At 52.9% G+C, this 10,555-nt stretch overlaps 1 protein-coding gene across 8 annotated transcripts; it reads right to left on the minus strand.

The window, feature by feature from the left end:
- Positions 1–321: 321 nt before the first annotated feature.
- TAT (tyrosine aminotransferase) lies at positions 322–10,229 on the minus strand. Of its 8 annotated transcripts, XM_009686976.2 has the most exons (15): positions 10,098–10,183; positions 9,466–9,635; positions 9,020–9,083; positions 8,161–8,403; positions 7,876–7,980; positions 6,965–7,032; positions 6,418–6,576; positions 6,123–6,261; positions 5,513–5,565; positions 4,971–5,123; positions 3,920–4,048; positions 3,765–3,830; positions 3,415–3,498; positions 1,817–1,915; positions 322–1,026 (listed from the first exon to the last, which is right to left on the minus strand). In XM_009686976.2, exons 4-15 carry the CDS (start codon positions 8,393–8,395, stop codon positions 883–885), a joined length of 1,434 nt encoding a protein of 477 aa, XP_009685271.1. In that variant the 5' UTR covers positions 8,396–8,403; positions 9,020–9,083; positions 9,466–9,635; positions 10,098–10,183; the 3' UTR covers positions 322–882. The 8 variants fall into 8 exon arrangements, with proteins under 8 accessions (XP_009685271.1, XP_009685270.1, XP_009685273.1 ...); XM_009686975.2 differs by lacking the exon at positions 9,466–9,635 and having other exon boundaries at positions 10,098–10,207; XM_009686978.2 differs by lacking the exon at positions 9,020–9,083.
- Positions 10,230–10,555: the final 326 nt, after the last annotated feature.

Consider the following 10,555-nt stretch of genomic DNA (forward strand, 5'->3'; position numbering starts at 1 on the left):
GCTGTGAGGGGAAGCAATGGGGGGGGGCGGCTGTGAGGGGAGCTGTGAAGGGGGGGCCCTGAAGGGGGGGCCGTGGGGAGAGCCACGCAGAGGGAGGGGCTGTGGGGACAGCGATGGGGGCAGGCGCGGGGGGCGCTGTGAGGCCGAGCTGCGGGGCCGGGCCAGGGGCGCAGGCAGTCCCGCCGCGGTGGCCGCCCCCTGGCCGGGGGGCCGAGGGCCCAGCCCCGGGGCGCCCCAGGGTGGCTGGCGCCGGCAGGCTGCGCCCCAGGGTGCCCGCCGTGGGCCAGCCCCGCTTGGGCGCCGGGGTTGCCGCACAAGGACTGGCATGTCAGAACTTTTATTAATAAAAAAAGTTACAATAACTTACTCCCTTTGCCACACAAAGGGCTCAGTATAAAGAGCTCTGGCTTCTTAAGACACCCAGAGGAAGCAAGCCCTCAGAGTCCTCGTCCCTTGCCCTCTGAGGCGACTGCCGTCTCCCGCCCCGTGGCGCAGCCTGGCGCAGGGACTGCCAGCCGAAGCGACCAGGAGCTGGTGGCCACGCAGAGCCCTTGAGGCCTGGCGCAGCAGGGCAGCGACGCTTGCCTGCTCGCAGCTGGTTCAAGGGCCACAGACCTACGTGGAGGGTGCAGACAGAGGTGAAGTATATGGGGATCACTGGCACTGGATGCCAGATGGTTTGTGAGCTACAGCGTAGGGGGAGAGAGAAGTGGCTGCTTCTTCCCATGGTGCTGAGGGGGGCTGTGGAGGCACAAACGGTGGAGCCACAGGACGGCTGCTATCTGCAGGCAGTGGGAGGTAGGGGCCGATGGGAAGCAGCCCTGCCTTCCATGCTACCATCTCACACAAGGCTTGGCCTGGCGGAGCGGGAGGCCATTGTGGCTACTTGTCACACTCCATATCCTGGGCCCCCTCAGCACCCTGGTAGTGCATCTCACAGAACTCCTGGATGCGGCTGCAGGCCTCCAAGATCATCTCCTCAGGCACTGTGATCACCACGCGGAAGAAATTTGGGTACTCAAAGCACTGAAACGAGAAAGGACGAAGCTGGAAGATTAGCTAGGATGGTGCCAGTGTCTCAGAGTGTTGGTGGCCTTGTCAGGGCCACATGCTGTGTCAGCAAGTGAAGATGGTCAGTGGGGGCTAGAGAATATGGACAGCTCTGGCTCAGCTCTGGCTCCCCTAGACTAGTTGATCTGTTCCAAGCAAATCTCCCATCTCCATTTGTAAATCTGCTCTCAGTGCAGACATGCTGCTGTGGACATCATAGGCCAAAGGAACTCTGTGCAAACTGTGCAGGACCCAGGGAACGAGCTGAAGGAGCTTGGGACTCCTCATCAAAGGCTTCGGGAGGAGAGGGCTGGATGGAGAATGACTGAGGCCCGGTCCAGATCTAGGTGCAGGAAGTGGAACAGGAAGGAGACTGGCACAGGGTACGATGCTCTGAGCCTCTAGCCTGTCCCTCCATTCATAGAGGTGAAGGGCTGGAAAGGGGATATGAAATTGGGTGGGAGCAGGCCTGTGCCTCAGAGAGCAGCTGCTTCAGCGAGGAGGCATGGGGCACAGATTTCAGGGATGCAACTCTGCCAATTTGGAAAGGACAGAGCAAGTCTGGAGCTCTACCGAGGGCTGCTAGTGAGCCAGAGACTGCCGGTACCCAACCCACCACGTATCTGGAGTTCACAGCCAGCAGGTATGCACTGTCACCCTGGGCACTGCACTCAGGGCTCCCTGCCTATCCCCAGAGCTCCAACACCCTACGGCTCCCTCTCCTTCTCCCCACGCTTGGCCCTGCAGCTCCCAGAGCCAGACTCACCGTGGCTGGCAGACAGAACACAGACTGCTCCGAGATGAGCCGCTCTGTGAACTCCACATCATTTTCAAACTCGGGGAAATGCTCCATCTCAATCTCAACCTGCAGCAGAGAGATGAAATATGGCAACCAAGGGCACCAACATTATCTGCAGTGTCCCCGCTTGGGCCACGTGGCCCAAGAGCTGCTCACCCTTCCTAGCCAAGTGCAGCTCTGTGCCCTCAACAATTCTTGCTCATCATTTGAACTGACTGGGACGTAAAGCAGAAATATTTAAATGAGAATTGGCGATTCTTTAAGAAGTATCGATTAGCTACCCAAAGTAGCTAGTTTCATCAATGAAGCTGCAGTTTCACAGTTAAGGGCAAATTCAGTCAAAAGCTGATTGCAAAGATACAGGAAACAATTAGAAATGAAAAGCAATAAATAAGACATTGAAAAAGAACTTGAGAGAAAACTGTAGTCAATATGCATTAATAATTCTGTCATGCAAGAAATCCATAGGCAAGTAAAAGAGACTGAAGACCAGTTAATGGGTAAAAAAAGATAACAAGGCACAGAATACTAAGAACAAAAGAAGTCCTTGCAATGAAATATATGAGGATGATAGAATTGATAAGATGATATAGAAAGGCTGAAATGTTCAATAAATATTTCTGTTCTGCATTTGGAAAGAAGGAAGCTGTCCCCTCATCACATAAGGACAGTGACGTTCTGGCCATCTGTTTATAACCAAAGATGATTTAAAATATCTCAGGAAAATATGTTTAAATAAAAAAGATGAGAGATAACTTGCATGCAAAGAGTGGAAGAAACCTTTCACCAGCATATTTCATTTGAAATAAATGTTCAGATACTGCAGAAATGCTAAAGGTCTGAAAGAATCTTAGCGCTGTGCTATTACCAACATAAGCAGAAATGACCCATGTAACTCTGGGTAAAACTGGGAACAGGATCAAGTGATAAAGATTTATCTACAGGACGTGAGTGAGACTGACATTGCAGTACTCTCCAGCTCTGGGTCCAAATTGTTGAAAGCTAACAAAAAACTGGAGAAACTGTGAGAGAGAAAACCTTTCAAAAACATGTTAAACTTAAGAGACTTAAAGGTTTTAGTTGAGCTTGCTGAGATGAGAAAGCAGAAATTTCTCTACATTGTAGAAGGTAAAAAAATATTAGGTACGGAGAAAGGCGGAAAAAGAGGCAACAGAGTAGGCAGGAGACAGATGCGCTAGTAGGAAGAAGGGTACAGTCTTCAACAGCAAGTGCGGTAATCTGATGTGGGGTGTAGGGGCTTCTCATCTTCCAGCTGTTTTCAAATCCAGGCGAAATAACATTGCCTTGCCAAGTACAAGCTATTGAGTTCTATACAGAGGCGAGAGGGTAAAATGTACTAGCCTCTGCTGCGTGTGAAGCAGACATCCTGCTCTGGCCTTCTAAAATGACAAAGGGATGGATCCACTGCACTGTGTAATGTGAAGATACACAGTACCAGAGTCCTGGTGCCAAGCACTAACCTGAGGCCATTAACAAGTCACTGGAAGAGAGACCTAGTGTGAGCGCTGATGATCTGAAAATGGCATGTCACCCTCCTCACTTACCATGAGGTACATGGCTCCTGCAGGCCGGACAGGCTGGAGACCAGGGATAGCTGACAGGGCAGCATAGCAAAGGTCAGCATTGGACTGAAAAGCAGATAGGAGAAAGTTCAAAACAGGAGAAATTCCAGGAAGCAGCTCAGCAAATGGAAGCCAAGCTCCAAGCTAGGACTACAGACAGGTTTGCTCACTGCAGATAAAGGGGCAACAAACACAAACAGCTTTGGTGCTCATGGCCTTGAGTACAGCAGGTGTGACTGACCTGAGCTCAGCAAGTTGGTGCCACTGCATCGCCAGCTCCAACTGCAGGGCTGCCTGAAACTCGTCACAACCGATATTCCTGCCCCACTTACCATGTCTCCGGCTAGAATTGGATTTGTTGGGCTCTTCTGATGACGGATAGGACTTCTGCCCTGCACCTTGAAGCAGGGGAGGATAGGCTAGAAAGACACAGCTCCCCCAAAACAATTCATGAACAGACTTTGCTGGTCTGTTACAGCCTGTTTACCTTGAGGATGCTGAGGGTGTTGTGGTAGAACTCAGGGGGTGTTCGGTGCAATATATGTTCCAGTGCTCCTTGGATGATTGTGCAGGGTCCTAAGATCCTTTGACTGAGTCTTAGAAGGCCATCCCTGATCTGAAAAAAAACTCAGTGACATTTGCAGCTCAGAGACTGTTCTTTACTGAAGAAAGAGCCCCAAGGCCTAGTGTCTGCATTTCTACAGCTGTTCAGAGAGGGCAGCTCATACCTCTCTTCAGTGAGCATACAGAGCACCTCAGAACATTTGCTTTACTGTATGCCACATGTTTGCAGACTGTTCTCAATGTCATTCTCTGTGCCCGAGTTGCAGATAAAGATACCAACAGAGACCACCTTTGGAGCGTCCCAAACTGACCTAAAACAGTCTGGAACATAGCTAATATAAACAGAGTCAGAGCCATTGCTTTTGCCTTAGGTTTGGGGCCACTATCCACACTTTCATCAAAGCCGGCTAAGGAGAGCCGATATTAACTCTTCTGCTCATTCAGTTGCTCCTCTCGTCTCCTTCTTTCTGTGCCGAAAGGCCTCCAGGTGGAAAGGCTGCTGCAGGAGATGGGTGTTCTTATAACACAGTTGTACAAATGGCCAGGTAAGGCACTGGCTGCACTGCATGATGCTTTGTTCCCACTTATAAGAGAAACCATGATAGAGCACATAGAGACCACACACGGACTTCACGTGCTGGATCAACAATGCAATACCTTCAGTGCACACACAAACTGCCTGAGAAGAGAAGCAGAAGCACGCAAACAAGACAAGGAATACATGAAGCAGCCGAAACAAGGAGTGTGTTAGAGTGCAAATGTGGGTATCAGGCCATATATGGAAGCAGATGGCATAAGGAAGGGACATGAAAAGCCTGAGAAACATGGGGGCGGAGAAACATGTGAGCAACAGGGTGACACCCATGTGAGAGCAAAAAAGCAGTACATGCCTGTATCAGCTAAGGCCCCGGTGACACATGCACTGAACACGCTGCCGGTCTGTTGCTATGACAGTGATGCTTGGCAGTTCTTACCTCGTTACCAAAGATGTCTCTCCTGTCATGGATCAGGATCCAGCCCATCCGCCAGCCAGGGACTAGCCACCGCTTTGCCAAGCCACCACAGGACAAGATTGGCACATTGGTGCTGAGAGTTGCAATAGGTTCATATTTGCAGTCAGCAAACACCTGTGGTATAGGAGGCTGAGTGAGGGCTGTTATCTTCTCCCTACACGCTGCAAACACTGAATGGGGAGGCTATGTGCATGAGGCACTGCAAGAAGAAGGGAGGCAAGGGGAGTCATGAGAAATTGATGGTGAAATCCACCAGCTCCAAGGTATGACAGTAGTAAGTGCATTCACATGGGAGTGAGCTGTCTGAGAAGAGGAAAGGAGCTAGACATGAGAAGTACCCCCTAGGACTGGAAATTACAGGACTAGGAGATTCAGGCGTAGACTCAGGCACAATACAGGGAAGCGGAATTGTCGCTTGCCTCTGGACAGCGGGCTGCCTTGGCCAAAGTTCGTCAGAAGGGACAGGCTGCGTAGGGGTGCAAAGGGCTGTGACAGACACTCACCATGTCTCCATAGATCTCATCAGCAAGGATGGGCACGCAGTGTCTTGAGGCCACTGTGGGAGAGAGGGCATTCAGCCTGGCCACCCTGCATCCTCCATGGGAGCAGATTTGCCCTCTGCTGCAAGGCCTGGCAGGGCTTGGAAATAAACTCTGCCCTATTTTCTTCCTGCAGCCTGTACACTTGGATTGGCCAAGCACTAGAGGGCCCTGCTAGGCCTACTTCTGCTCTCACCTGTGGGGGCAGGCAGCACAGCCCCCACTGACTGACAGGGCCAGGGCACAGCAGCCATAGGGCTCCCTCTGAAGCCAGAGTGGGGAAAATGAGCAGTCCAAGACACACAGGACATTTGGGAAAGAACAAGGCACAAGCCCTGCCTGTTCTTGCCCAGATAAGGCAAGCCCTTCATCCTGACCAAGCCCCTGTTCCCTGGGCTGGAGCCAGGCACGCAGGAGAAGGGCAAAGCCTGGGGCCACAGCACTGCTTTGCTGCAGTGTTCTCACTGTGCAGGCTGACAGCCATGACCCTGCAGAACCACAGTGACTGAGACGTGGGCAACTTGGGCAGACAGCAGACTGCAGCCCTGCACCAGATGTGCATAGGCAGGCTCACCTGCCAGGATCTTCTGGAGGTGGCTCTTGCTGAATACAGAGCCACAGGGGTTGGATGGGTTGTTAATGACGAGACAAGCTGTCTTCTCATCCACCAGTGACTCCAAGTGCTTCAGATCAATTTCCCAGGACTTCTCTGGCTAGTGAGGAGAATGGAAGTAAAGCTGAGGAACTGGGCTTGCCACACAGGGTAGGTGTGACAAGGTGTCCAGGGCTGCTCAAGTCAAGGGAGGGCCAGAGTATAACTGGGAGGCAGAAATATCGGGGCTGCCCCTCCTAGGCCTGCCATCACTTACCAAGAGGTTGTAGAATTTAACTTCAATCCCCATGGACAGCGCCAAAGTCTTGTAGAGGGAGAAGCCAGGCCGTGGCACTAGGATGTTCTGGCCTGGATTGGCCAGCACTGCCAAGGCGAGCTCTATGGCCTGGCTGCAGCCGCTCGTTAGGATGACGTCCTACAGAGAGCACATGGAAGTGAGTGGAACCTGCAGCCACTTCAAGGAGCCCTAGCCATGTGGGAGTTACTAAGTGCCCCAGGCTCTGCCAGATAAGAGCTTCTCGGCCAAAAAGGCTAGTGCAGAGCCTGACTGAAAACAGAAAACCTCCACCAGCTGGGGAGCTCAGATTCCTTCCTTGAGGCGGGTGGCTGAGAGAAGCCCAGGGCAGGGGATGGGAGCTGCAGGAGATCAGTGTGAGACTAGGTCACAGATTGGCCTTAGGTCCCACAGCTGGGCAGAGGGGGTGAGAGCTGGGGCAGGACCCCCACCCATGTCGCATGGTCTAGGCTTAGGCAGCAGCACCCTGTCTGCACTGCACTGGGGTGCCTCAGCCAGGTGCCAGTACCTGGGCCTCTAAGGGTGCCTCTGGGCAGTTGTAGTATGCAGCCACCGCTTCCCGGCAGGACTGGTAGCCTGGGGAGAGAGGAACCAAACGTGAATGGGAGGCTTTTACCCAACGTTCCCCTTTTTTTGCAAGGACAAGGCTCACAGCTGCCAGGCCAGCCAGGGCAAACCCATTTGTCAGTGACACTGTCCTGCCTCAGGTCAGGCAACATGCAACCCCAGGCTTGGGCCAGGAGGGTCATCAGCAGGGATAGACCCCGGCCAGGGAGGCAGGCTCCAGTGCCAATGCATCCTGGACATTAAGTTGATGAAAGCAGGATGGAGCACAGCCAGGGAGTTGCTCTGATGCAGCAGGAGGCTGATATACAAGTGTTGTGACATGACCTGCACTGAGGGCAGTCCTCCCTGTCCTGAGTCCCTCAGTGTCACCAAGGGGAGGGAGTCTTGTGAGGCAGGTGTGATCTATGCTCTGTGAATGCTGTTTGCACTAACTATTTGCAAACAAGGCGCATGTTATCCTTGAAGGCAGGGAGCACAAGGGGAGTCCTGGCCAAGGCAGACCAGGAAGGTACTTGGCTGTAATCTCCCACAGGGAGACAATTCTGAGCCCTGCTGGGGTGCTGAGACCCTGCCTGCTCTAGGGGCTGGGGAGGGGGGAGGGAGGGTGGGCAAGCACAGCTTCTGTGGAAAGCTCTGGGCCTTCAAGGTACCTCAGGGAAAGCACCTATATGATGCCCACTCACAGGGAGGGGTGCTCACGGCGACTGGGGGATGCACATGCTTGTGTGCCCGTGAGAGCGCTGGTGAGGGCAGCTGCAGGAGAGATGTGTGTGGGCTCCATGTCCAGGCCATGTGGAGGGAGCTGGTACATGTCTTCATCCTGCCCTCACAGGAAGAGCCGTGTCAACTCACCAACAGATGGAGCATAACCGTTGTAACGTCCTGAGTCCAAAATCTCCTTCACAGCCTGGGTGACCTCATCGTTTGTGGGAAGATTTCCAAAGACTGTCGGGTCTCCTTTTGGAAAATTGAAAAATAGCAAAATTCTTACTGATCTGTGGCAGGCACAGAGCTGTGTGGCAGCCTGGCATGTCCCCTGGGTGTTTCCAAAAGCTTTGTGCTTCAGAGCCCTGCATTCTGCCAGCCCCACAATCCACCCTGCTGCCTGAAAGCTCCAGCCACAGCACTAGTGCTTACCTAGGGACAAGGAGATCATGGCTTTCCTTGGGTTGGGCTCCACTTTCATGCTGTCTACGATGGCTCGGACTGGATTGAAAGTCTTCTTTGACATTTCAGAAGCCCTGACAGCCCATCTTGGCTTCCGGCCCTTCACCTTCCCCAGCGACAGGCTGTTCCCATTGGTATTGAGATGAACATCCATCACAGGCGCACAGTCACCGTGGCCATTCACTTGGATCAGGTACGAGTCCATCCTGAGATCTATCAGTGGGAGATGGATTTCCTGGCTTAGCTAACATGCCAGACAAGGGTTCTGCCCATCTAGGGACACAGCCCATGGCTCTCCAAAAGTAAGACCTTTGAAAGCTATCAGACCCTACCTACTGCTCATGGGCAAGTCAGTCAGCAGCAGCATGTAGGGGTATACTGAAGGCCAAGATGGCAAGAAATCCCCCAGATAAATGAGAGCAAGATGCAGCGGGACAGAGACAAAGGCGTTGTCTGTGCTCACCTCACCACTGCCTAGCATGGCTTGCTGTGCTAGGGAGGAGGCATCCCCACTACAGCCACTGGCCCCCACTACAGCCACCCGCCAAGAGTTAGCAGCCTGTTGTAGTCACTGCTCGACTGCAGATTCAATGTTCCACTGATAGGAGGGCCGGATCACTCCCCCACAGCTACCAACTTGCAGACCTCAAGCTGTAACCACAAGGATCAGCCCACTATGTGTGTTCACACTTGGAACGTCCCTGCAGTTTGCAGACATAAGCTCAGTGCTGTTAAAATCAGACCTCAGATGATAAAAACGTAGTGCTGATCGATCCCACGCTCTCAGGATATACTGGGCAGTGTCAGAGTGTGGGGTACAGACACTTGCCTCTGTCAGCAGAGCAACAGGGAGAAACAGTCCAGCCCAGAGACCTTCGATCAGAAGGCAGTGCCTAGAAAATGGAGCAAGGGGGTTATCAGGGAGCTGACACTGCCCCGGGCAAAAGGCCTGTAGCCCTGCCCGAGGCTGGGTAACAAGGCATAGCAGAGGAAAAGCTGCCTTTCTAGGCCTCAACAAGCACACCTGAAAGTAACTTAAGCACCTGAGCACAAAGCATGCAGCACAAAGCATAAGCGAGTCCCAACCAGCCAAAGCCTTACTCAAGAACTGCTGCTGACTTAGGGCTTTCCACCGGGCTGCAGAAAGTTAGAGACAGGGCACAGGGCAGGCAGACACCTCCTGGGTCACTGAGCTTATTCTTGCTGTCACTGGCACCCTGTCTTGTAATCCTGCCATAAGTAGCTCATGCTCTGTCACCATACTACCCTACTCACCTGCTCCACTGAAAGGCAGTACACTGAAGCGTGGCCCTTTCCTGGCAGTAATTAGCCCCTTGGACAGCCAGATGCTACACTCATGGGTATTCAGGACACAGCAGACGAGGGAGAGCAAACTACCCCATCCTCACTGCAGGCACACTGAGCTGGAAGGCTTGTAGCATCACCTGGCAGTCCAAGCAAGATTTGCAGCAGAATTTCACTGAGGTTTGCACCCAGGAATGCCCCATGCTGCTGCAGTTACTCTGCCAGCAGTGCCTTGTTAACCTATTTATAGCAAATGAGGCTGATCTAGTGGGGCTGGTGGTCATAAAGCAAGACCTTCAGCTTCCCTGTTGCAGGCACCTTCTGTGTCTCCTCTCCACAAGGAAATGGAGTTGAGGAATGACACGACACAGCTGCCTCAAAACTTAGCACAGAGATGAGCCATATACCCCAGTTCAACATCAGGGATGAGTCCCAAGTGCAAAGTCTGTACCAGCAGAGCCTTCACAACACCCACCAGCATGGCTCTTGTGCGAGGGGGAACTGCATATGCAGGCAGAATGGACACCTTCACTGCATGTACCCAGGGCAGGCCCCCGCTCTTCCCCCCAGAAGAAGCAAAGTACCAGAGGATAGTACTTTACCTTCTACAGCACAGAGAGGGAGACACCAACAAGCTCGGAGCTCCACTCCCTACTTTTCATCCAGGACAAACTGTCTTGAGAAGAAATTCCTGCAAATTCTTACCCATGAAATAAGCCCCAAAACTGGGCGGTGGGTTTGAACACTTTAGCCATTGGCTGGCAGAGAGGGGTTGCACTCTCCACCCAAAAATGCCCTCTCCTCCCCGCTGTAACTGTGTTCAATTCAAACACCTGGAGTTTGTCTGGACATTAACTCTTTCTGCGGGCAGCCCACAGAGAGGCATGGCTTGGCTCCTGAAAACCTTGGCTGCTTCCCTTCTGCACCACTTCCCTCTATCCTCAAAGTCAGGGTGGGAGGGGAGCGGGTTCCCACAGAGGGGAGAGCCCCGATATTCCAGCCTCAACCCCTTGCAATGCACCAGGAGTGAAGTAATGGACACCAAAGCCTGTGGAAAGCA

This window comes from Struthio camelus, chromosome 10 (assembly GCF_040807025.1).
Source record: "Struthio camelus isolate bStrCam1 chromosome 10, bStrCam1.hap1, whole genome shotgun sequence".
Lineage (NCBI taxonomy): Eukaryota > Metazoa > Chordata > Aves > Struthioniformes > Struthionidae > Struthio > Struthio camelus.

Coding starts and splice junctions, on each gene's coding strand:
- TAT (XM_009686977.2), bottom strand. CDS start 8,395: ATGGACTCGTACCTGATCCAAGTGAATGGCCACGGTGACTGTGCGCCT. Junction 7,981..8,160: donor CATGATCTCCTTGTCCCTAG/GTAAGCACTAGT, acceptor ATTTTCCAAAAG/GAGACCCGACAGTCTTTGGA. Junction 6,577..6,964: donor AGGCACCCTTAGAGGCCCAG/GTACTGGCACCT, acceptor TGCTCTCTGTAG/GACGTCATCCTAACGAGCGG.